This window comes from Aphidius gifuensis, linkage group LG4, assembly GCF_014905175.1.
Source record: "Aphidius gifuensis isolate YNYX2018 linkage group LG4, ASM1490517v1, whole genome shotgun sequence".
Classification (NCBI taxonomy): Eukaryota; Metazoa; Arthropoda; class Insecta; order Hymenoptera; family Braconidae; genus Aphidius; species Aphidius gifuensis.
This window is the reverse complement of record NC_057791.1, coordinates 3605187-3631307: the sequence shown is the minus strand read 5'-3', so window position 1 is coordinate 3631307 and position 26121 is coordinate 3605187. Positions and strand designations below refer to the sequence as shown.

The window sequence follows — 26121 nt, the reverse complement described above, 5'->3', positions numbered from 1 at the left end:
AGAGTGACAGATCACGTGATAACTGAATCAACATAGAGAGCAATAGAGAGAGAGAGAGAGAGAGGAGAGTTTTTGTATGTAAAAAGTATTTCCGGTATATGGATCCAAGTGGTCATGACCAATCAATGGACATGACGCATTTCTGTCGCACTAAAATATAACCAATCACATGAAAAAAAAAAATTTATTTGGTTTATTGAAAAGAGAGAAAATAATATATTAAAACAAAGACAAATATGAATTGTTTTTTTTTGCTCTCTCAACAATGATCGTCATCTCACTTTTCCACCCACGTTCACCTTCTTCATCTATCGTGTAAAATTGTGTGTTAAATCCCACACATACAACAACAGTGTGTGAATCAGTTGGACACAAAAACCTTGGTCTTACTTTTGATAACTTTATATATTATTTTTGTCATTATTTTGTTTAAACTTAATTTATAATATTGTTTATAATTTATTATCATTAAAAACAATATATTGATAATAAATTTAATCAAGTTATTGTGTTTATTTTGTTAAATGATATTTTTTTTTGCTTGGTGAAAAAGTGAAAACGCCATAGCAACAAAACAACGTTGCAGAACTTGACGCAAAATCACCAGACAAGCAAAATGAGCTTCCTATTGTAAGTATTGTTTTTATTTATAATTATTTAATAATTTAATAATGAACCAATTTTGACATTTCAATTGACTGTCATTTTTATAATCAATTTATTTATGTTTATTTATTTTTTGACATATTTTCAGAAAAAAAAAAAGACAATTAAAGTGTCAATTGTTTGACAGTTTATTAATAATATTTATAATTTAATATTGACAGTTTAGCCTTTTGACATTAATATGATAATTATTTTTCCTTGGAAAATGATAAATAATTATTATTTAATTCTTGTTTTATTTTTCTTATGCAGACACAGACAGACAGACAGACTTTTATTTATCTTTTATTTACCATCTTTATTTTCAACTTGGAGAAATGTTTTTTTGTAATTATATTGTATGACTATATATACATATACATGTGTATATATATTTATTTTTTTTTTTTTGACTTCTTGGTGTTGCATCGTACCACGTCATAATGACAAATTTAGTTTTCAGTTTATGAGTCATTTATCATAAAATTTAACTTTCTAAGATTTTCTTGGTACATGATAATTAACTACTTAATTATTATTAATAATTAAAATGTTTTTTTTGTTTACAGTGGAAGCAGATCTTCCAAGACATTTAAGCCAAAAAAAAATATACCTGAAGGTACACATCAGTATGACTTGATGAAACATGCTGCTGCAACACTTGGATCTGGAAATTTACGTCTTGCTGTTATGCTACCAGAGGGTGAAGATTTAAATGAATGGGTTGCTGTTAACAGTAAGTTTAATATTATTAATAATATTATTATTAATTTTTTAATTAATATATATTTATTTGATTTTATAGCTGTAGATTTTTTCAATCAAATAAACATGTTGTATGGCACAATCACAGAATTTTGTACAGAAGATAGTTGTCCAATAATGTCAGCTGGACCTAAATATGAATATCATTGGGCTGATGGTCATACTGTTAAAAAACCAATTAAATGTTCAGCACCAAAATATATTGATTATCTAATGACATGGGTACAAGATCAATTGGATGATGAGACTTTATTTCCCTCAAAAATAGGCAAGTTGATATTTTAAATTTTAAAATTGAATATTATCTAATTGTAATTTTTATTTTACAGGTGTACCATTTCCAAAAAATTTTCTTTCTATTGCAAAGACAATATTGAAACGTTTATTTAGAGTTTATGCACATATTTATCATCAACATTTTAGTGAAGTTGTTCAATTGGGTGAAGAAGCACATTTAAATACATCATTTAAACATTTTATATTTTTTGTTCAGGTAAGAAATATTATTTAAAATGATATATTATCTTTTTGATTAAAATAATTTATTAAATTTACTGTTAATTAGGAATTTAATTTAATTGAAAGACGAGAATTGGCACCACTACAAGAATTGATTGAAAAATTAACAGCCAAGGATGCACGATGAATAATAATTGATTTAAAATAATAATCATTCAATCAGATATACCGAAAAACCTTCTCCAAAGAATCTCAACTGGATTTTTTTGATGATTGCTGTTAAATAACTGTAAATTTTTTTTTTTTAATTGATATATTTTGTTTGAATCGAAATATTAAAATTTACGTGGTAAGTTTTACTCTACAAGTATTTTTTTTTTTGTTTTTTTTTTTGCACAATATTGTCAATTGATTATTTTATTTTGTTTAAATTAGAAAATTAAGAAACAAATGTTTTTTTTTTTTCTTTGTAATATAATTTTTGTGTTCAAATGCGTTTCAATGCAATCTTTCTCGTGTCTCTCTCAATTTATTTATTATCATTATTTATTGTTTTTTTTTTTTTCTTATCTATCAAAAGCGCTAATTTAAATACTCGAATTTTTTTTAAATATAATTTTATTTGCTCCAACTGGATATAAATTTATTAAAATTCATGTACAGCATTTTTTATTATTTATTATTTTTTTTTTCTCAAAAGGTGCGCATTTATTTTGAGTATACATATTTTATGAAATTTTTAAATTCAAGTTTCATAAATAACGTCATATAAATTTTGTATAAACAGTTTTGCTAGTGATAAAAAAAATATACGCGTAGTAACATAATTGTGAATGGAAAAAAAAAATAAATATGTTTTGGAAAATATTTAAAATAATGAAACAATGAATATTTAATGAAAATCAAATTGATAAAACAAATATATTTTATATGTAAAGAAAAGGAAATGAAAAGCTTTTGCGAATGAGCTGTTTTTTTTTTTTTTTATAATATAAAATTGCCTTGACATTCGTACAAGTTGTCGTCAATGTGATTGAACAATATTTTATTAGTCCAAATAGCATTTTATTAACCGGAAATTAAAACTAAATATACAAAAATTAAAAAAAAAAAAAAAATGCGTGATTATAAGCTAATCATTAATAATCTCCATGAAATTGAGTAAAAAATACAAAAAACAAGTCGGCTATAATAATATTAGTATTTTATTATTTTATAGAAATTTAAGTACTTAATGAAAAAAGGTAGTAGGTTCTATAAAAATTATGATTAAATTAAAAAACAATTAAAGTAAAAAAAATGTCCAACGAGTCAAGACATAATAAATAAACTCGTCTACTATTTTGTAATATAATAATTGATAGTAATCAATTAACATAATCACAAGTGCTCGTAGAAAAAAAAAAATAAGAAAAATTAAATTCTTCTTCATCTAGATTATACTTTTTCTGTTTTATAATTTTTTTTCCTGAACAAACAAAAAATTGTTTCTATTAATTGTTGAAAATTTTGCTGATATTTATTATGTTTTTTCTTTTTTTTTTTTAAAACTTTTTGCATTATAATTCAATACGATATTATCTAAAATAATTTGTAAATGTTTTAATGTATTATGCGAAGGTGTCTTTTGTAAGATGTAAGAGACCAAATTAACGTTATTGGGGAAAAACAAAATAATGACAAACAAATAACTCTGGTAGATTTTTTTTTTTTATCAATATTAATTTTTATTTTTTAATCTTGATATATTTTTTGTTTAAATACCAGAGTTTTTTGAGTCACTGTAAAAAAAACTTAAAGATTACAAAGATATAAACAAAATAAAAATTGATTGTTATTTTTTTGCTATACAGCTGTAATATTTCCAATTGTAAATAATATTTTCTCAATAAACAAAGGCTCGATGTAATATCTCTATAAATACTGTTGTCTATTATTGAATATATTTTTTTTAAATATTAACAATTTAGAAAAAATAATTTAATAATATTAATTATAAATATTTTTTCTTTTTATTTTTTTCTTAAAAGATTGTTTATTGATTGACTTAAAAATATTAAAATTTAAATACGAATGACGCTTGTAAATAAAAATTATTCACTTAAAAATTTAATATGTATTATTTATAACAAAATTAGAATATACATTATTATTCATCAATATTTACTCAATGAATTGTCTAGTTCTCTTGAAATATGTTATTTAAAATTTTTAAATAATTCAATTATTATTTAAATAAATAGTAATTTTTCAATTTTAATACTTTTGTCCATGAAAATGAAAAAAAAAAAAATGTAGCAGTCAGCATTTACCTGTTTTTTAGAAAAAAAATTATATATTTATTTGTTATTTAAATTTGCAAAAAAGAAAAAAAAATTATATAAAGTATATTACGTAATTTTTTAAGTTTACAATTGACATTTTTTAAAAAAATTATAATTGGAATACATGGCGTAATGTTTTTTTTTTTTTTTTTGTTAATAAAACAATAATTATTAAATTTTATTTTATTTGTTGATAGGTTTTTTGTTTGACTACAGGTCATTATAAAATATATAAAATTGATGATTGAAGAAAATATAAAAGGTAAATTAAAGCCATGAGTTTTATTTGGTCTGGCTACCCCACTTGATACTTTATGGTGCTCGTTTTCATCATCATCATCATCATCATCAAGCTTAATAATTCAGTCGTATCGAATCGTTCATCGTGCCCACTCACCAACTATAGATAAATTTTATCAACACTTGTTTGTGGTGCTTCGTTTTTAACACTGCATATTAAAGAGTAATAGATAAAAAAAAAAGACGGAAATATACTTGCAAAATTTGACGTAATACAACTTGATGATAATTGAAGTTTATTTTTTAGTTACGTGTGTGTTGTAAGTGCAAAAAAAAAAAAAGAAATAGAAAAAATAATAATAATTTAATGAAGACACGCGAACACGAAAAAAAACCGGTATAATAGCTAGCACAATTTTGAATTCAATTTTTCCGTTATTGGTAATGAGGTGAGAATTAAAAAAATTAATTAAATCGAATGCTAAATAATTTGATAAAAATGTCACTTGCAGTTTGATAACGTTTGTTGTTGGACTTGGATGTAATTTTATTTATTAGATTAATTATCGACATCGATTTGATTACAAAAAAAAAAACAACAAAAAAAAAAACAGCAGTGGCATCAAAATGGTGAGTTTAAAAAATATAATATTTATTTATTGAGATAAATATTTGAAAGTTTATTATATCCTCAAGTTATTTATGTCAAAATTATATTTTTTATTTTTTTACCGTTAGTTAAAACTGACCTACCTTGGAACTATTTTATTCATGATAACATTCACGGTTTTTTAAGTACTCCAATTTATGAATTTTATAAAAAAAACAGTCGCGATAGTGCATACGTGTCGAAACATTGCTTTCGAAACAAGTGCATTTTATTGTAAAATATTTCGTTGTATAACAGGTGAAGATAAAAATTTTGATCATGGTCAAAGTCACTGAGTGAAAGTGGTGTTTCAGATCTTATTTCAATATGATTTTGTCAAATATTTCTCTAAAACAAATATAATAAAATAACAATAAAATAAAAGTAACAAAATACTGTGCAAATAGTTAACAGCAATATTTTATTTTTTATTTTTTTTTGGTGAATTTTAGAATTTATTCTTTTCAAATAAAGTAAATGATTATTTATTTAAAAATTTAATTTAAATAACAATCTTATTTTCGTCTGGCAAAAAAGGATAAAAAAAAAATTAAATAAACTAGTCTTCACGTGTATAATCTTTTGTTTATCTTTGATGATTATCTGATAAAAAAAAAGAGGAATTTACTGTATCTGTTGAACAATAAAGAATAAATAATAATAAAAAAAAATAGATACACATATTGCATACGTAAGAGAATTAAATTAAATTAAAAAATCAGAATGGGATAAACAAATAACTAAGTAACTTCAAAGTTCAAGGGTGTTTACATATTATTATAGAAAAAAAAATAAACAAATTTATTTTTTAATTTATAGAATATACTGGCTAATAAATTTAGATGAAAAATAAATTTATGAAATATTAAATATCATAAAATAATATTTAGTAAAATTATATTTTAATAATTTATATTTTATAAAAAAAAAAAAAAAACAAATATTAAAATTTTTATGATATATTTCATAAAATAATTATGAATTTTTATTCATAGAAGTATTTAAAATATATTTATTTAAATATATAATTATTTCTGGTTCAAAGATTTCTTGAGAAATGATTTTTTTTTTTAGCTCATTTTATAAAAAAATCAATCAATTTTTATGTTGAAATAAATATCATTTGTTTCTCAATATAATATTTAAGTGCTAACTAAAAATTGGCACCAACTTGTATATTTAAAACAAAACTTTCTTTAAAACTATGATAACTAAAAAATTATTTTAAAAATACCACAAAATACATAAAAATTTTATTTATGTTTTTTCTATTTCAATTAATCTTGCAAAATATTTTTCATTTTTATAAAAACTTCACTGTTTTCTTTATCATTTAAAATAATAAAAAAATTCTAATAAATATTAATTTTGTGTCGTAAAATAAACAGAAAGTTAATTAATATTTCTTAATAATTATTAAAAAATAAAATACAATTACTTCTTCTATCATAATCACTAAAGAATTTTTATTTTTCATTTGTTTAAAATAATAATTTAAATTAATTTTCATATTCCATATTTTTAAAAATTTTAATAATTCAACAAGTGTGGAGGTGGTGGATACAAGTACCTCTCACGTGGACCCTATATACTCAAGATTCATCAACAATATTTCCCCACTATTTTAGCCTTCTCGTCAAAGAGCTTATATTCATTGTGACTTCCTTAAGTACTTAATTCTCGTGGAACGTACCATCAGACCATCACTTTACTCAATCAAACTTACATACTTGCACTTTATATAACTTAAAAAAATTATTATCTTTTAAAAGTGAAACCTTTATCATTTAAATAAATATAGTTCATTTGATTCATGACATTTGACATTTAGATATTTAAAAAACAAGTCTTAAATTTGAAGAAAACATTATTTAACATATTAAAATGTGGATGGAATTTAATTTAAAACAATTGTAATTTATATTCGAATAATTTCAAATGTACTTTGGATTTATTTAAATTATTGTTTTTTGTTATTTAAAAATTTGGTGTTTTAGTTAATTTTGTTTTTTAAATTATATTAAATTAATTGATAATACTGTTGACAAAATTAATTAGTCATAATGGAATTAGCACTGTCACTTTTGACACTTCTCTATGCTGATTTACGATTTAATTATGAGGTGAGACATACAATAATTTTATGTTATTAAAAAAAAAAAAAATTAAAACTTAATAGTAATGCTAAATAATTGAGAAAATATTACGACTTTGTATCGGTTATTCTAATTTTGCTTAAAAAATTATTAAATAATAATTAATTTTATTGCAAAAAAAAGAAAGAAAAATCATCATTTTTTTTTCGAAAAGAATTATAAATTCAAAAAATAAGCTAATACAAATATAATAGACATAAAAAATTATCGAAAAATGAATATATATTTTAATTTCATGTATTTTTTTTTTTTGCAGGAAATACTGGATGCTTTTTTTAAACGACTGATAAGAGTCCTGTTATTGATTCTTGGTTTTTTAATGTATCCTTTTGTTCATTTAAGAGCATTCAAAAAACAAAAAAAATGTCCACCAATAAATAATGAAATATTATTATTATCAGCCACAGAATTGGCACGAAGAATTCGTCGAAAAGAGGTAAACAAAAATGATTATTATTAGTTTTAAATATTTAAATAACAATAAAATAAATAACAAAAATTATTTAAAATGTTTTTTTTTTTATTATTTTCAAGTTGAGCAGTGAACAAGTCGTAATGTCATATATAAAAAGATGTAAAGAAGTTAATGTGATAATAAATGCAATTGTTGATGAACGTTTTGATGATGCTATTGTTGATGCACGTAAAGTTGATAAATTTTTATTAACAACAATAAAAAGTGAAATTGAATTAAATAACGAGATGCCATTACTTGGTGTACCTGTTACAGTCAAAGAAAGTATTGCTGTTAAAGGTAATTGTACTATTATATTTTTACGTCATTGAATAATATTTATTATTAAAATTATCATTATTAGTTATAACTGGTTTCTCAGATTCACTTGAATACACAATAAAATACAACTTTGGACTCTTCTGTTAACTAAAAACCATTGGCTTTCTGCGAAATCATTATAATGCACATTAATACATTCAAAATTTATTCAAAAGTTTTTTTTTTTTTTTTTTCTTTAAACGACTTTGTTAAAACTACAATTATCTCAATTCTATTTAATAAATTTAAATGAAAGATTTAATGAAAATAAAAGTTGAAAAAAAAAAAAAAAATTGATACTTCTTATTAGCATCAGTTAAATATTCAAAATAAATAAATAAAAAGAGCATTGACCTGATATAACTTGAACTTATTTAAATCAATAAATAAAGATTAAAAAAAATTTAATGTCAAAGTTCTTATTTAAAAAGTCTCGAGATTTTTTTTATTCGTTTATTTAATTAAATGGTCAACGGCTGTTATTCATGAATAATCTATGAATAATTTTATTAATCATTTTTTAATTTAATAAATTTATTTATTTAATTTCTCAGGCATTTTTTCTGTCAAAAAAAATTTGCAAATTGCTTCTACAGCCCCTGTGAGCAACAGCATGTTGCTTTGCATGTTTTTAATAATATAATTTATTTTTTGTTTTTTTTTTTCAGGCATGAGTCATTCATCTGGATTAAAAATTAAAAATCCAATAATATCAGATTTCGATTCTGATGTGATTTTACGTGTTAAAAAAGCTGGTGGTATACCTTTACTTGTTAGTAATACACCAGAAATGTGTATGTGCTGGGAAACTTATAATAATGTAACTGGAACAACTTGGAATCCATACAACACAAATAAAACTGCTGGTGGTTCATCTGGTGGTGAAGTTAGTATAATATTAATATAAAAATATAAAAATAAAGAGAGTGTATAAATTATACATTTTTTTATTTTTTGATTTATTGAAACTGTCGAGCCTCCAGTAGAAAGCTGTGACGTATGTGTATAGATGTATTTTTTTTTAATTTTTAATTTTATTCAATGACTGTGTTATTTAACAGCCAGTTATTATTAATTATTTACTTTCACTAAGTAACACTTTTTACTGCTTAAAATATATAATTTTATAAATTTATTTTTTCCAAAATTTGATACAAATTTTTTTATGGACAAATATGGATTTTTTAAAATGTGTTAGATAAATATCCCTGACATAATTTTCAAGAAGGTCAATATCTTTATATCAAGTGGTATTAATATTTAATTTTCAAGTTTAAAAACACTTGATGATTTTCGTTAAACAAGTTACCTTTATTTTCATTTAAACTTTTATTTTCATTTTTAAATTTGAATATATATTTACTCTTTTTTTTTTTTTTGTTAAAGGCAGCACTATTGGCCTCGGCAGCATCTGTTGTCAGTATTTCCTCTGATATTGGTGGTTCAGCAAGATTACCAGCTTTGTTTTGCGGTGTCTTTGGTCATAAACCAACACCCGGTGAGATCATCAACTAATTTTATAAAATATTCTTTGAAAATTTATCATATTTGTTAAACACTTTAACCTACCTTTATTTTTTTTATTATTCTTTATTTTTCCTACATTTTTTTTTCACCACCTCATCATCGCTCATTAATAATATTGATTTTCTTTTTATTTATTTTTTTATTTAAAAAAAACAAAACAGAATATATATCGACTCATGGACACATGCCAACTTGTGATGATTCATCTTGGTCATCTTTTTTTTCAATTGGACCAATGGTCAGATACTCAGAAGATCTTACGATGATGTTAAAAGTTTTATGTCAATCAGATAAATTTGATGCATCACATTTAGATCAAAAGGTAAATAAATATATAAAAAATATTAAAATAACAATTATAATATAAATTTTATTATTATTTTTGTAGGTAGAATTATCAGATATAAAATTTTATTATATGGAGAGTGACAAATCACCATCAACAAACACTGTAGATATTGAAATAATAAATGGAATTCAACGTTTTATAAAACATATGGAGAGTGCACGTGGAATTAAAGTACAAAAAGCTGATATTAAAGAAATGAAATATGCATTTGAAACATCATCGAGTATGCTTTTACAATTAAATGGTGTTGATACAATATACAAAAAAGGATCTAATCCTCGTGTTAGTTTAAACAATTTATTAACTATATATATTTTTAGCCAATATAATGTATATTAATTTTGGTTATTTTTAGGAATGGAAAAGTGTATTTTTAGAAGTTATCAAGTACATAAGTTTCATGTCACCACATACATTTCCAAATATTGCATATGGAGTTTTAAAAAAATTTGTTGATACTCTTCCAGATGGTTACAACAAATGGATAAATGATAAAAATAATTTAATTAAAAAACGTTTTCAGGTAAAATTATTTTACAATGATTAAAAAAAATTATAATTAATGGTTATTTAATTTTTTATTAATTTAGGATTTACTAGGTGAAAATGGAGTTTTAATTTATCCTGGTTTTACAACAGCTGCACATTATCCATATGAAATATATTCAAAAGTAGCTGATGTATCATACATGATGATATTTAATTCAATTGGACTTCCAGTTACTCAATGTCCACTTGGTCTCAATAAAGATGGTCTTCCAATTGGTTTTCAAGTTGTTGGAAATGTTGGGAAAGATCATTTAACGATAGCAGTTGCACGTGAAATTGAACGTGCTTTTGGTGGTTGGCAAGAACCACCAAGTGATCTTAAAACTGTCTAATTAAGTTTAAATGAATATTAACACCATAATATTGAAATGTCAGTATTGGCAAGTTTTTTTTTTTTTTTTTTTTTGTTATTAAATATTAGAAAAAAATTATTTGATATAAAAAAAAAAAAAAAACGCTATTTAAAAATCTTGTTGTTTTTTAAATTTTATACAATAAAATTATTTATTATAGAATATGTTTTATTTCTTTATTATTTTAATAAATAATCAAGGTCTAGAAAATACATCTATTTAAGGTATTAAAATAAAAAAAATGTAAAATAATATTGATCAAATATTCGAGTGAACTTTGATCTTGAAACAGTATTCAATATGAAAGTCACAAAACCAGATAAATATATAATTACTAAAATGACATTCACATTGATAGCATGTGTTTTTTTTTTATAAGGTAAAAATAAGCAAGACATAATTGGTTAATTAAAAAAATAATATTACGTCAAATGAATTGATTTATTCAATTAATTTTTTATTAAAATAAATAAAAAAATTATCATTACACAATCATTGCGATCTTGTGGACACGTATTTTATTTCAAATAATTTTATTAATGATAATTCAATGAAAAAAATAAAACAATGTAATTTTTTTTTTTGTTTTTGAAATCATGCAAAGGTCAAAAACAATCGGCTGTTTAAATTATTAATATTAAACTTAATTTGAGTTTATCGTTTTTTTTTTGTACAAGTTTTCTTGCTTGGAAAATCCGATCAGTATACGATCAGACTTATTGACGGGACGATGTGGTTTGGATAAACTAGCAAATCAGGTTTTTTACGTTCCAGTTTGAGTAAATAAGTTGGTTACCTTTTTTCTCTTTTATCTATCACAAATATCTCGCAGTTTTTAATTTTTAACGTGATTAATAAAACCGTATATTTATTTGTTATTTAAATTTATTTTAAAATTGTTTTTGTAATAATATTGTGAATATTTTTAAATAAAAAATAAGGTGAATCATTTGGATTTATTATCAAAGTGAAAATATTTTGTTAATATTATTTTCAATTTAAATTTTCAATCAAGTGAGTAATTTTCTATCAAGTTATTATATTTTCAAATTAAAAAAATAAAACTTTAATAGGAAAAAAAAAATACTAAAATATATTTTTCTGATAAATTTTCCATTCAATTTTATTTATATAATTTTCATTATATTGATATTGCGTGTTTTACGTAATTATTTTTTTTTTTTCAAACTAAAAAAAACATTTCAATAATTAAGATATTATTACTTGTTGGAAAAAAATTCCTAACAATATACTTGTCATACATGAAACTCATAAGTAATTATATAAAATAAATAGTCAATTTTCAAGCAAAGAAAGTGTAGTAAACTTTCGTATTGCATCTTGAAAGTATCAAGTTTAAATATTTACTGATGAAAAATCCATAAAAATCCATGTACATTATCCACACTGCACCCATAAAAAGTTTTGTCAGTTTATTTCAAAATAGTAAATAATTACCTACAATTTTATCAGTAAATTATTATTTAAAATAAATAAATAAAAACTATTTTCATTTATTTAAATTCTAACAAATTTAAAAAAAATAAAAATCCTCAAAGAATATTATTATTCGATAAATGTTATTGTGAATTAATATCATGTCAAGAACGTTTTCATAATTGTTTTTTACTTCAACTCCTTGTTATATTTTAAATTCTTACAAAACAATCGATAGGAAAAAAAAAAATAAATAAATTAAATTAAGTAAAAAGCATTTAATTGTATTTTGAATTTACATCACGTAAATGTTCGAAGTTCAATCGATAACAGATTGAGAAAATTCACTTGGATAAAATAAGATAATTTTATTTTTTTTGTCCTATCAATAATATTGTTTATGTTAATTAAATGATATTTAATGTTTAATTAATATTTATTTTCATTTATTCATTTTAAGAATGGAGATTGCATTACGTTTAGCTTCCTGGATACTTTACACATTGCTAAAAATATCAACACCAATATTTTGGATATTAAATTGGATTGAACCACCAAAAATACCAGCATCAAATGATCCAATTCTCACGCAGAGTGCAGCTCAACTTGCTGAAAAAATACGAAATCGTCAGGTAAATAATTAGGTTTAAATAGAATTTAAAAATGTTTCTAATATAAATAATTTTTTGGCTAGATAACAAGTGAATCTGTTGTTAAATCATTTATCAAAAGAATAAAACAAGTTAATCCATTGATAAATGCAGTTGTTGATGAACGTTTTGATGCAGCATTAAATGAGGCTAAAAATTGTGATAAAATATTAGAAACAGGTGAATTAAGTGTTGATGAAATTGCAAAAAATAAACCACTATTTGGTGTTCCATTTACTGTAAAAGAAAGCTGTGGTCTCAAAGGTAATTTATATTTATTTACAAACAATAGCATTATAAATATAAAATATAAATTTTTTATTTCAAGGTATGAGTTTTACTGGATGTTCAGCAGTTAGATATGGAATCAAAGCTAGTGATGATAGTTTTATTGTTGAAAAAATGAAAAAAGCTGGTGCAATTGCACTTTGTGTTACAAATACACCAGAAATGTGTTCAGGTTTTGAATCAACAAATTTAATTTATGGAACAACTAAAAATCCATATGATGGAAGATACTCTGCTGGTGGTTCTTCCGGTGGCGAGGTTAATAAATATTTATTTATACTTAAATACATAAAATTAATTCAAGTTGGTTTTATTTATATTTTTATTTTTAAAGGGTGCACTAATTGGTGCAGGAGCATCACTAATTGGAATTGGTTCTGATGTCGCCGGATCTATCAGAGTTCCAGCATTATTCAATGGAGTTTTTGGTCACAAGCCAACACCTGGTAAAACAAATTTTTTATTAGTTAAAAATATATATTGAATAAATTTTTGAAATGAATTTTTTTTTTATTTTTCGTTCAGGGATAATATCTATCAAAGGACACTATCCAATGTCGACAAATTCAATTTTTCAAAAATTTTTAGTTCTTGGACCAATGACAAGATACGCTAAAGATTTACATTTATCAATGAAAATAATGACATCAGAATGCAATGAAAATTTAATGCTAGATGATAAAATTGATTTTTCAAATTTAAAAATTTATGTTGTTCCTGAGTGTGGTCGTGGTTTTGGAATTATTCCGACACATAAAAATATTCAAAATGTACTCAATCGAGCTGCAGATTATTTAAAAAAAAAAGGATCCAAAGTTTCTTATGTTAGTTGTTTTTTTATTAATTATTTTTACTTTAAAAATAATATCTTAATGATTTTTTTTTTTAGCCAATTATTGAAAATTTAGATGAAGCTTCGGAAATTGCACTCACCGAATTTTTTGGTATGCCTGATGTTCCACCAATATTACTCAAACCAAAAAACTCTGATGTACGTTTTTTTCAACAATTATTTATGATAAAAAATGAATGATAGTAAATGAGTATTAAAATAAAATTTGTAACCTTTCAGGATGATGTGAATTCAGGTTTAGAATTTTTAAAATCATTAGTTGGTGCATCACAATATTCAAAGTCAGCAATTTTCATGAGCATCGTAAGAGACTTGAATGGTTTAATCAGAATCTCAAAGGCATCAATGTACACAAAAAAAGGACAACGTTTGAAGGAAAATTTAAAAGTAAATAAAACATAATAAATACGTATTTTTAAATCATTAATATAACTGTGATATTGAAATGATAATAATGATAATTTATTTTTAATTAGAAATTATTGGGAAATGATGGAGTTTTATTTTGTCCAACATTTACCCATTCAGCACCGTTAATTGGTCAAACGGTATTTTTAACAACATCAGCAATTTATTGCATGCTTTGCAATTGTATTGGTTTTCCCTCGACTCATGTACCAATGGGTCTTGATGACAATGGAATGCCTATTGGATTTCAGGTATATATTATCTAATATAAATTAAATTTAATAAAGACTAAGTTAGACTAGTTCTTCGTGCGTTTGTGTATACGTCTGTCTAAGCGGAACCACTCATGAATATTGCTAGGAAATGATTACATATAATTGTGGATTCATTATTTAAAACTTAGGTGAAACAGGCAAAGAGGTGTTTAACTTCTTGTGTAAAATCAGCAACATTTACGTTTATTTCTATTTACGATTAATTTTAAAAATTTTACAGGTAATTGCTGCACCAAATAAAGATCGACTTTGTCTCGCTGTAGCTATTGAGTTGGAAAAAGGATTTGGTGGTTGGGTACCTCCTTCAACAAGTTAATCGAAGTCTTATCCTCTTTTAAAAAATAAGTCTTCACTTGGCAATGGAGTATTCAATTGATAAATAAATAAAATTATCAAACAAATAAAATTTAAATGTGAAATTTTATATTTTTTATTGCAGATAAACATGATTTTTTAATATTTATTTTGAATCACACTTTTAATTTATCACATTCAACCCTTTACTAACAAAATTACAGTATAAATTGGTCAAATATATGTTGTTACCCTCCTTCGCCCTAGACATCTCTAAAATATATATTCATCTTTTTAATTAACTATAATTAGTGCAGCTCAAAATAGAAAAAAAAAACAAAAATACTACTCGTCATTGAATAAGCCTTGTTGATTTTAAATATATAAATGAATATATATTTTTTATTTTGAATTTTACGCTACGATATATTTTATTTATTTAAATTAAACAGAAAAAAAAAACAAATACTTTTAATATTGCCTATAGAAATCAGTGTTTTTTTTTTTTTTCATAATTTTCGAAATATTATTTTTTGCGATCACCCGGAATAATGTAAAGTTTACCACCATGACGTTCCCATTCACGATTAAATTCATGCTCAAGTATTTCAGCACCACGTTTTCTTGTTAAACCAGTTTCATCTAGACTTAGCTCACACATCTGCATATCATCAACTCCTAAAATATTTATTTAAATAGTGTAATTGTTTATTATATAATTTTTTTTTTCAAAAATTGTAATGGAAAAAATTAAATGTACCTGCGACAAGTAAAATTGGTGGTTTGTCAGGATGAAGTTCCATTTGTCGTGCAACATATTGACCATCAAAATGTGCATACCACCATCCACGTTTACCAGCAGTATTTGGATTTTCTGATTGACCACTTGCACCAGGACGTACAAATGGAATACGGAAAAAACGCTGTGATGATTCAACAATTTGTTGTTTCATTGGAGTACGTGGTGATTTTGCAGCTAATAAAATTATAAATATTTTAATATTTATGAGAGTAAATTATAATTATGATTTAAAAATTAATAGCAAATAAGCTGTATTACCTTCTTCCATAATAGACTTTGGAGCTCTTTCATTTTCATCCATAGTTGTACGTCTACGATTTCTTGCTTTCCAAGCATGATAAACTTTCAAACGACGATGAAATTCATGACGACATGCCTTGAATATTATTTTTTTTTTTTTATATATTCATCTTTTTTATTTTAGCTATAATTTAAATAATATATTTACCTCAAGTAATTCAATATCACAAGATGTATTTATGGCATCTCGTAGCTCTGAATATTTCCATTTTGATAAATCGAATTTTTTATTAATCATCATTGCCTGATTATTTCGCACTTGCTCCGATCTAAATATTTGAAAAATAACATAAACCGTTAGTCAAATTGAAAGAATAAAATTGAAAAAATAAAAACAGTAAACATCCACTACCGTTAGATAATTCTTGGTGCAAAAAATTGCTCTATAATCAATTGAATTTGAAAAAAGAAATTTGTCTTTTTTAACAATATAAAAAACTCATACATGCATGCATCATAATTAATATTATTAATATTAAAACAATAATAGTAGTGATAGTAGTAGTAGTAGTTTTAGTGATATAAATTTTTTAATTAAAAAAACAAAAAAAAAAAAACATTGAATCATGCCAAGAACCCGGGAAAACTTTTGGTACCTGATGAGCCTGTTGTTGTTTGGTGTAGTTACCCGCACATCTGAGTCACTGTGCAATTGCAATAAAATTGAAATGTGAATTTTTGTTGTTTTTGTTTGATTGATTGTTTGTATATATACAATTATTTATATATAGATGTGCTTGATAATTGAATTTAAATTTCGTTAAATAATAATAAAAAAATAATGATTACCTTCTTGGAAGTGGTGGTGAATCTTCAACTTGTCCATTTGATTCTTGTGCAAGACGTACAGCTAAATCATGATCACGTCTTTCTTGTTCTAATAATTCACGATATCTACTATTTTCCATTTCTTCATTTTCCAACTGTAGCTGAAGTGCTAATGCTGTTTTTTTATCTTCTTCTTCTTGTTTAAATCTTTCAGCTTCTTCATTTTTACGTCTTGCTTCCATGTCAATTCTTTTACGACGATTTTCATCATCTTCTTTTTTTTTATTTAATTCTTCATTTTTTAATTTTTCATCAGCTTCCATTTGTAGCTTAATATTTTTAAGCCGTGTTTGTTCTTCAGCAATTTTTTGTTGTTTAACAGTATCTTGTAGATAATTCATCATATTACTAACACCATTTGAAAGTTTTGTATATAATAAATCAATATCAGTTGTATTTATTGTTGGATTATTTTTAATTTTATCAACAGATATATCAATGTCTTTTTGTAATTGTATTATGTCATTGATTGTTTTATCTCTTGATGATATATTTAATTGTTTTGATATATCATGCATTTGTGTTAATTGTTTTTTAAAATTTTTAATTTTAATAATACCTTTGATACGTGGTTGATGTTGTTTCATAGCAATATACATACGTGCATTTTTTTGTAATACAATTAAATGTTTTCGACGATAAATAATTTTATTTTTTAATTTAATAACAGATAATGCACAAAATTGTATTTTAATCCATCTTGATTTAACAAGCCATTTTTTAACATTAGCAACAAGTATTTTTAAATTATCTGGATCTGTTTTCATAATACGATCAAATTCAGCAAATTTACCTGGTTTAAAAAATACACGTGTTATACCAAATTTAAAATCTTTATTATTTAATTTAAGACTATGTAATAATGCTTCACAAAAAAAACGTGGATCTAATTTAGCTAATTCTGGTGGTAAATATGTTTTATACATATTATAAAGTTCATTAAATGGTACACGACTTGGATAACCATGTTCCATAAGTTCAAGTACAGATGTCATACCAGAACAACGTAATTGTCCAAGTATACTAGCACCATCAAATGAATGATCAATCATATCATTATTTGGTTTAATACAACGTATAAAATTTGTACCATTACATTTTAATTTATCCATAAGTTCACCTAATTGTGTTTTAAATTTACTACCAACACTTATAAATGTTAATTTACCTTTTTGACTTGGTAATTTTTCAAATTGTGTACGTAAAAAATTATTATCACTTTCTTGTATAAGACCCTCAAGTGATGCATGTAATGAATCATTATTTTTTTCAATAAATTGATATGTTTGATAACAAACACCACCAGCATAATGACGTATTACAAAACCTTCATCATCACGTAATTCACGATGTGCTTTTAATTTTGATGTACGTGGTAATGTTATACGAAAATGACCACTCCATGTTTTATGTACTTCACTTGTAAAATGTGAATAACTACGTGTTGGTAATTTTGATTCTTCATCAAGTAAACTAAATATACCATTTATTTTTGATTCAATTAAATCAATACAATCTTGATTATCAACATATGATATTTTTGGTACATTAAGTGCTTCTTTTGAATATAAATTTTGTTCATATTTTAATATTTTTTCATTAAAAAATTGTTGTAATTTTTCATTACAATAATTTATACAAAATTGTTCAAAACTATTAACTTTAAAATATTCAAAACCAGCAATATCAAGTACACCAATATAATAACTTGATGCTTTAAATGGTATACTATCATTAATTCTTGATACAATATAATCAAATAATTTTGAATATATTGCTTTAGCAAGTGCATCACGTGCATTATTTGCTTCATATACTTTTAATGGTACCATTATAACTGTACCCTTAATACCACCACGACTTGTTTGCATTACTTTTGATATTAATGCTTGTCGTAATTCATCAGTATCAATACTTAATAATTTTGCTGTCATTAATACAGCATTATCTGATGATTTTGTTATTCTTGAGCCACCTTTTGTATCCTCAGGATTATCTTCAAATGAAATATTACCAAGATGTAATACAGCAGCAACCATTGTATAAATTTCAAATCTTTCATTTGCATTTAATCCAAGACGTGTAAATGCTTTATCAACTGAATTAAAACCTTCAATATCATCTAATATTGGATCAGATAAACAACCTTTTGTCATATGATTTTTACTTTTTTGTGAATCATTTAATTTTTTATTTGATTTATCATTACAAAAATATTGTGTACAGCCATTTTTTAAATATTGATAATCATCAGGTTTTGTTATACCTAATTTTTGACGTAAATCAATTGGTGCACCAGCACACATTAAATAAAATACATGATAATTACGTTCATCTGGACTTTGTATACATACACGTGATTTTTCAAGTAAATAATGTGATATATAACCACCAACAACTTGACATTTATTATCAAAATGTACTTCCATAAATTTACCAAAACGTGAACTATTATTATTACGTTTTGTTTTAGCATTACCAAATGCTTCTAATACTGGATTTGCATCAAGAATTTTTTGTTCAATTGGTCCAGCTGTTGAGCCCCATAAATCACATAAATAACGTAATAAATATTTTGTTGATTCTGTTTTACCAGCTCCTGATTCACCTGATACAATTATACTTTGACTTTGTTTTAATACTTTCATATCTCTAAATGCTTTATCAGCAATTGCAAATACATGAGGTGGTGTTTCACCCAATGATTTTCCTTGATATTTTTTTATTGTTTGTGATGAATACAAATCTTTTACTGGACAATATGGATTAACAGCAATCAAAATATTTGCAACATAAGTCTGAAATATATATGTAAGCATAAATTAAGTCATTAATCATTTCATTTTTTATTTTACGTGGGAGAAAATTTCTTTTACATCAAGAAATAATAAATATCTTTTCACCAGGTGGAAAAAAAATAAAATAAAATAAAAAAAAAGAGTCATTAGTCATCTCAGTTGTTGCAACAATCTGATTGTTTAATGTTTACGCGTGGGAGAGTTACATTTTAATGAAGATAAATTTAATTTAACTTACATATATACGATCTTTAAAATAACGAGTGCGAATATTGTTAAGAAGAGTTGCCTCATTCAGGTACATCAGGGCACCTAATGATAAAATAAAAATATAAATATTATACTTGATTATTTGAGATGACATAAATTAAATTTACAAATAGATATAATACTTGCAATTGTCTTCGACGTCTTTGGTGTATTCTCCTGCTGGATAAACTTCATCAAGAGGACATGTACGTTGTGAATATTTTTTATCCAAAGGGACAATGAGAGCATCACCATCCACCATGTCTGTAAACTTTCCAATGATAAATCCCTCGTTTGGGTCACGTACCCACACCTGCTGGTTCTCCATGACTTCTTCTATCTAAAATTAATTTTAATATTATTTATACTATTTATTGAATTTTATTTTACTTAACATTAACAAAGTTTACTTTTTAAATTTAAAAAATATTATTTTATATTATCGCGTTGCTTGTCGTATTCAACTGACCACATTTATTTATTTTTTTTTCTTTGTCTGGTTATTATCGACGAAGAAGCAACACAAGTGTTTGATCGATCGGTTAGATTTACCTGAGTAAAAAAAAAATTCTTTCAACTCAACCAGGTGACTCATATTGTCAGGGTCAAGATATACTTTTAACATTCAATAAAATTTTATAATAAAAACAAATTTCGAAATATTAAAATATTATTTCGATTGATAATTTCGATTAAATTAAGTCTATACAAAATAACTAATTTAATAGTTTTATTTTTTTTTTAATATTCATGTGGTGTCTTATCAATAAACAATATCATTGTTTCTTATCTCGATAACAGTTTATCAATGCCAAAAGTATTATACTGAATGCAGATAAAAAAAACATGACTTATTTTTAATTTTTTTTCCAACAATAATTTAAACTAAAAAATATAATTTACAATTTTTTTTTTATTATTTATATACAAATTGATAATAAAGAAAGGAGTTTAATTAAATATATTTTGATAAATATTCAATTGACAATAATAATAACAAAAAAAAAAACAAATAAAAAAACAATATATCATGTTGAACTTTTGACATTCAATGATGATGAAATATTTTATGGGCTTGGTATTTTGTGAAAAAGAATTTAGTTTATAGAAAAATCATGAGACAATATAATATCAAAAAAGAAAAATTTACATTATCTTAAAGCCATGATTTTACTTGTTTTAGCATACCAAAGCAGATCAACACCATCATCATGATATTTATTATTATTGTATGCATGCTTATCTAGCCTTTCATTTGCCTTCCTTATTCAACAGTCTTGTATCCCGTTAAAAAAAATGTATATATATTTCTGGTTTATAACGGTAAAAGACACTCTCAACTCTCATCCTCATCTTTTCAACAATCACGTGCATCTGTATTTGACTAAAATGCATTTTTATTTTCCATTAATTTAATCTTTAACTAATTAAAATTAAACTTTTATTACTTTGTTTTCGACCATTTTAAGTAAGCAATAATTTACGAATTTCAAGAAGGGAATAAGAAATAAAAAATAAATACTATGTTTTCTACAATTGCAGAGGAATAGACAGTAAAATTTTTTTTTTTTTTTAGATATGCCGTTTGGACAATCATCATCCAAGCCCAACAGCAAAAGACAACTAACAAATAAAAACTACAATTTTAAACAAGAAAATAAATATATATTTTTATTTTCTTTTGCAAGTTTATTCACCTTTTATTTATTCTTTTTGATTCTTTTTTTTTTTACTAAATCTATTATTTCAAATTTATATCTCATCTTGATGCCGTTTCATTCCAACAGAAGATCTTATGATCAACAGCTGTTTTTCAATCATCAACGGTAAACAAATATATTCAAATGAAATAAATTTTATATTATATTTGATAATATAAATTTTATGTTACCTGGTTTTTGTGTATTTTTATCTCAACACAATCATACTTTTTAAAATCAATAGACCATCAAAAAAATCTAGGAGAGTGATGACAAACGTCCGGTCAGGAAATAAGGGGCGAGACAGAAATAATATTCAAAACACACGTATTCAAACAAAACAATGAAAAAAAAATATATATCAGTCACAAGGGTTGGTAAGAGGGGAAACAAAAAAAAAATATATATACAAAAATTGTCCATGACAAGCCGGAAGAAGTATGGGCGAGTTGCCAACTTCCGGAGACACGCGCTAATAAATTTTTTTTTTTACAATTTTTACTTTTAATTATAAAATATTATTTTTCTAATATAATAATATAAACAAATATATATTCAAGTTCTTGTTTTTTTTTGTTTTCTTTATATACAAAAATATTTTCTCATTTTTTTAAATTTGAAAATACTGGAGCAAGAAAATCCAAATTCGATTCGTTTCGATTCGTTAATCATAGAGAAAGTAAAATGTATAAATTTATCTATGATATTCTTTATTAAATCCATAGTCAACCTAGTCACGGCCAGTGAACCCAAGACAACCAGATACCGTGATGCTTATTTTCTCTCTCATTGTATATAAAAAATATATATTGAACAAGACAACAACAACAACAACAATAACCCACCATCATCACCACGCACCTTTTGCGCATTTGTTCTTGTGCATGCACGGCATCATCATCATCATCACCACCCTTTTTTTTTTTTACTTCATCATCTGTATATTTAATATAAACACCTATCTTCAATGCCCACTCACTCACTCACATGAAAAAACACCAGGTATTTATCATTTATATACAAATTATATTCGAGGGCATTCACGCATATTTGGCTACGCTTTAAAAACACAATTTATATATTTATTGGACTTTCTCAATGTTTTTTTATAGCTTGTAAATATAATACTATATTATATTACATTAACTATATATTATTATTTGATGTAAAAATATTTAAAATTGATTTTATTTATTTATGAAATTGCTCGAATTTTATTTTACAAGTGTTAAATAATATATATTTTCAAGGTTGAAATTATATTCAAGTAGATAGGTATCTATTGTTTAAAAATAAAAAAATAAAATTCAATTTATTTAAAAATAGATATGGATGAAGTATATATTAATTGGTGCAACTTTTTAGTATGATCATGGTCATATAAATGGAGCTGATGACGCTCAACCCCAACTAGGATTTTCTGAGTAACCTGATGGGTGTGTGTGGGATGTTAGGAAATTATTATAATAAAATTTAAAACTGACGCATCGAATTTAATGCCATTGATATTGTTGCTGATTTGTCATATGTTTTATATATCTATATTTTTTGTATTTTAAATTATAATACAAAAGAGAAATATAGTTGCTCACGTTGCATGTATCATTTAAATTGATATTATTTTTTCGATGGGCGCAGTGTTTTTTTTTCAATAAAAATTTCAATGATAATTATCTTCACAGTGAAGGTACACGAACAGTAAAATTATGCAACCGTAGAAAAATTGCATGGGCGTTTAGTTATTCTCATTCTTTATGAACTGAGTAAAAAAAAAATTTTTTTTTTCATTCAATATAGCGAGAAAATCACACGTTGAAAATAATTATTTACGAGGTTACTTGGGAATTAATTTTAACATAAAATTATAATTGTCAAAAAGTTTATTTAAATTGACATTATTATTTATAATTTTTATGATAATTAATGTATCTCAATATTAAGATTAAATATCTATATATAGTAAATAATTTTATTTTCGAAAATTATGGTTGAGTAATTTCGAAACCTGAACTACAAGAATTTTTCAATATTTAATATCAAGTTTTAATATAATTAATAAATTTAATTAATATTTATTTTAAAAAATTATATGTAATATGTTATTTTGTTGTTTTAGATGTAAGAGTTTTTTTTTTAAATAATTACCAAGTGAAAAAATATTTTTTTCTTCAATTTTTTGTGTGAGGTAATTATCAAAGGACAATAGAAACTGGATAATGAGAATGAAAGTATGTATATAATTTTTTTCACTTATATTGCGCAAGAGAGAGAGAGACTATAACAACAGGAAGACAATAATAAAAAAATTCTAGGCTAATAAAATTTATATTCATTTGCCCTAGATATTTATCAAAATATTATTAAAATAAATATAATTATTATTTTATAATTTCTTAATTAATTCATTGTTTTTTTAAATTTTAAAACAATTAAATAAAATGTTAGATATTTAAATATGAAAATTAAATTCGTTTGTTATTAAAATTTAATTTATTTGAATATGAAAATTAAATTTATTCAGCGTTTTATTAAAATTTATTTTTCGTTTTTAAATTAATTTTTTTTTTCTAAATTTACTTAAAGATTATTATTATAATTTTATCAAGTATAAATTTATTGATTAAATTAAAATTCAAAATATTATCAATTAGTATTATTTTTAATAATAATAAATAAATTTTTTTACAGGTTTAAATGAGATTATGCACTGTGAGAGTGCACCTGATGAACATAATAGAATATAGTTCTACTTCGCTAACCACCTATAACCGAAGCAGACCATACAAATTTATATATATTATTATAAAAATAATTGTTGAAATTTATTTAAAAACAGAGTGGTCATCGTTTAATATTGGTAACATGGAAATCATTAGAACAATCGACAAGAATGACAATAAAAACTTCAAAAAACTATTAAAATTTGATAAAATTTGTGTGATATATTTATATATTACTAATGAGCCATTAACAATTATTATTATTATTTTAAAAAATATATAAAATTAGAATAATATTAAATGATTATGGCTATTATCCTTTTACTTTCAAAACTATGAAAATAATAAAATCATTAATAAAATAAATGAAGAAAGTCTCAATTCTCAGTGAAAATACTTTCAATTTTTTAATTTTTCAATTGTAATTAATTGTCTGTTAAATTAATATATAAAAAAAATTATTTTTTTCGTTAATACACATTTTAAAGTATTTATAAATTTAAAAATAAAAAAAAATTAGTAATTCAGTCTAAAAGATAAATTATGTCTACACTGAAAAAAAAAAAAAAAAAATGTTATTTGTTTAAAAAAAAGAAGCTAAATATTCTCTCTCGCAGAACTTTGATATAATTAATATTTTATTTCTTTATTTAGCAACGAGATACTATCTAATCAACTCGATTAAATACGAAATTAATAATCATTTTTATCAAAAGAAAAAAAAGAAACTTGAACAATCGCGATACTAGATACAATATAATAAATTTATTTTTTTCCTTTTCAAAACGAGAAATATAAAATTACTCCTTACAAAGGCAATTAAAAAAATCTATCTGTTTTTTTTTTTTTTAATGAAACAATTTTTCTACGTAAGAGTCCAAGACAAAGATGATCTACCTGTTGTTTTTTGTAATTATTTTTATCAGCTGGTACAACAATGTATACAAAAAATAAAAACAATAATAATAAGCGAATGACCAATGGATTTTTGTGATCATGACAAATGTAATTAAAAAAAATAACACACAAATATATTATTATGTTTTTTAACATTACACTAAAATAATTACAACATACTGTTGGTGTGACATTTTTTTTTTTTAGATACACATCAAACAGGTGCGCCCGCGACGACCGGTATAGTCAACGAAAACAAATCTTTGTAATAAAATTATATTTTAAATTATTTAAAAAAATACTGTATTTAATTTTGCGACAAGAGGGTTTTTTTTATATGGACAAATTGTGACAGTAAGTACTCACTTTATTGATGTTTTTATATCAAGGTTAATGTCAAATTATTTATGAAAACAATTTACTTGAAACGACAACACACACACAATCGGCACGAGGTTCTGCGCTCAACTGCCGTTGTAATGCTTTTTCCTGTTCGTTGTATTTCGGTTATTTTCGTTATCAATCGTTTGTGCCACGCGGACCCCGATCATCATCATCATCATCATCTGGAATTCAAGAGTAAGGTGAATTTAATTTTTTTATATTTAAATGATGACCCTTTGTGTATCTTTGAAATTATTTAAATAAATTATTTTTTAAAAATTTAAATAAATAAACAAATAAATTAAAGTAAGTTGGATTTTGTAAATAAATAAATTAATATTATACTTGTTTATAGTTATGATAAATATGTTTTGTATTTTTGTGTATTTAGAATGATATAATTTACATTCAATTGATTATAAGTGATTAAATTTTAAATTACAATTA

The 26121-nt window shown here is 23.6% G+C and overlaps 4 protein-coding genes across 11 annotated transcripts; 3 read left to right on the top strand and 1 right to left on the bottom strand.

The window, feature by feature from the left end:
• Positions 1-4162, top strand: LOC122854562 (MOB kinase activator 1B). 3 transcript variants are annotated; one of them, XM_044155364.1, is made up of 5 exons: positions 34-630; positions 1215-1381; positions 1451-1678; positions 1740-1903; positions 1976-4162. In XM_044155364.1, the coding sequence occupies exons 1-5, from the start codon at positions 617-619 to the stop codon at positions 2054-2056; spliced, it is 654 nt and encodes a 217-aa protein (XP_044011299.1). In that variant the 5' UTR covers positions 34-616; the 3' UTR covers positions 2057-4162. The 3 variants fall into 3 exon arrangements, with proteins under 3 accessions (XP_044011298.1, XP_044011299.1, XP_044011300.1); XM_044155365.1 differs by lacking the exon at positions 34-630 and adding an exon at positions 1067-1154 and having other exon boundaries at positions 1976-3790; XM_044155363.1 differs by having other exon boundaries at positions 1-630; positions 1215-1678; positions 1976-3790.
• Positions 4163-4561: 399 nt separating this feature from the next.
• Positions 4562-10955, top strand: LOC122854561 (fatty-acid amide hydrolase 2-like). 3 transcript variants are annotated; one of them, XM_044155361.1, is made up of 10 exons: positions 4562-4882; positions 4946-5063; positions 7495-7674; positions 7773-7992; positions 8682-8899; positions 9400-9511; positions 9702-9862; positions 9929-10171; positions 10245-10412; positions 10480-10953. In XM_044155361.1, the coding sequence occupies exons 2-10, from the start codon at positions 5061-5063 to the stop codon at positions 10768-10770; spliced, it is 1596 nt and encodes a 531-aa protein (XP_044011296.1). In that variant the 5' UTR covers positions 4562-4882; positions 4946-5060; the 3' UTR covers positions 10771-10953. The 3 variants fall into 3 exon arrangements, with proteins under 3 accessions (XP_044011296.1, XP_044011297.1, XP_044011295.1); XM_044155362.1 differs by having other exon boundaries at positions 4562-5063; positions 10480-10817; XM_044155360.1 differs by lacking the exons at positions 4562-4882; positions 4946-5063 and adding an exon at positions 6672-7205 and having other exon boundaries at positions 10480-10955.
• Positions 10956-11560: 605 nt separating this feature from the next.
• Positions 11561-15160, top strand: LOC122854560 (fatty-acid amide hydrolase 2-A-like). 2 transcript variants are annotated; one of them, XM_044155358.1, is made up of 11 exons: positions 11561-11578; positions 11733-11805; positions 12689-12860; positions 12923-13142; positions 13207-13424; positions 13501-13612; positions 13692-13990; positions 14056-14157; positions 14239-14406; positions 14496-14678; positions 14923-15160. In XM_044155358.1, the coding sequence occupies exons 3-11, from the start codon at positions 12690-12692 to the stop codon at positions 15016-15018; spliced, it is 1569 nt and encodes a 522-aa protein (XP_044011293.1). In that variant the 5' UTR covers positions 11561-11578; positions 11733-11805; position 12689; the 3' UTR covers positions 15019-15160. The 2 variants fall into 2 exon arrangements, with proteins under 2 accessions (XP_044011293.1, XP_044011294.1); XM_044155359.1 differs by lacking the exons at positions 11561-11578; positions 11733-11805 and adding an exon at positions 12220-12237.
• Positions 15161-15490: 330 nt separating this feature from the next.
• On the bottom strand, positions 15491-25783 carry LOC122854559 (myosin heavy chain 95F). Of its 3 annotated transcripts, none has more exons than XM_044155354.1 (9): positions 25657-25783; positions 20121-20313; positions 19963-20036; positions 16888-19724; positions 16695-16742; positions 16247-16367; positions 16057-16174; positions 15757-15972; positions 15491-15674 (listed from the first exon to the last, which is right to left on the bottom strand). In XM_044155354.1, exons 2-9 carry the CDS (start codon positions 20299-20301, stop codon positions 15523-15525), a joined length of 3747 nt encoding a protein of 1248 aa, XP_044011289.1. In that variant the 5' UTR covers positions 20302-20313; positions 25657-25783; the 3' UTR covers positions 15491-15522. The 3 variants fall into 3 exon arrangements, with proteins under 3 accessions (XP_044011289.1, XP_044011290.1, XP_044011291.1); XM_044155355.1 differs by lacking the exon at positions 25657-25783 and adding an exon at positions 20384-20531; XM_044155356.1 differs by lacking the exon at positions 16695-16742.
• Between the last annotated feature and the right edge of the window lie 338 nt (positions 25784-26121).

Coding starts and splice junctions, on each gene's coding strand:
- LOC122854562 (XM_044155363.1), top strand. Junction 1,679..1,739: donor TTTATTTCCCTCAAAAATAG/GCAAGTTGATAT, acceptor TTTATTTTACAG/GTGTACCATTTCCAAAAAAT. Junction 1,904..1,975: donor ATTTTATATTTTTTGTTCAG/GTAAGAAATATT, acceptor ACTGTTAATTAG/GAATTTAATTTAATTGAAAG.
- LOC122854561 (XM_044155360.1), top strand. CDS start 7,146: ATGGAATTAGCACTGTCACTTTTGACACTTCTCTATGCTGATTTACGA. Junction 7,206..7,494: donor ATTTACGATTTAATTATGAG/GTGAGACATACA, acceptor TTTTTTTTGCAG/GAAATACTGGATGCTTTTTT. Junction 7,993..8,681: donor AGAAAGTATTGCTGTTAAAG/GTAATTGTACTA, acceptor TTTTTTTTTCAG/GCATGAGTCATTCATCTGGA.
- LOC122854560 (XM_044155358.1), top strand. CDS start 12,690: ATGGAGATTGCATTACGTTTAGCTTCCTGGATACTTTACACATTGCTA. Junction 13,991..14,055: donor AAGGATCCAAAGTTTCTTAT/GTTAGTTGTTTT, acceptor TTTTTTTTTTAG/CCAATTATTGAAAATTTAGA. Junction 14,407..14,495: donor GTTTGAAGGAAAATTTAAAA/GTAAATAAAACA, acceptor ATTTTTAATTAG/AAATTATTGGGAAATGATGG.
- LOC122854559 (XM_044155354.1), bottom strand. CDS start 20,301: ATGGAGAACCAGCAGGTGTGGGTACGTGACCCAAACGAGGGATTTATC. Junction 19,725..19,962: donor ATTTTAAAGATCGTATATAT/GTAAGTTAAATT, acceptor TATATATTTCAG/ACTTATGTTGCAAATATTTT. Junction 15,973..16,056: donor AAAGTCTATTATGGAAGAAG/GTAATACAGCTT, acceptor TAATTTTATTAG/CTGCAAAATCACCACGTACT.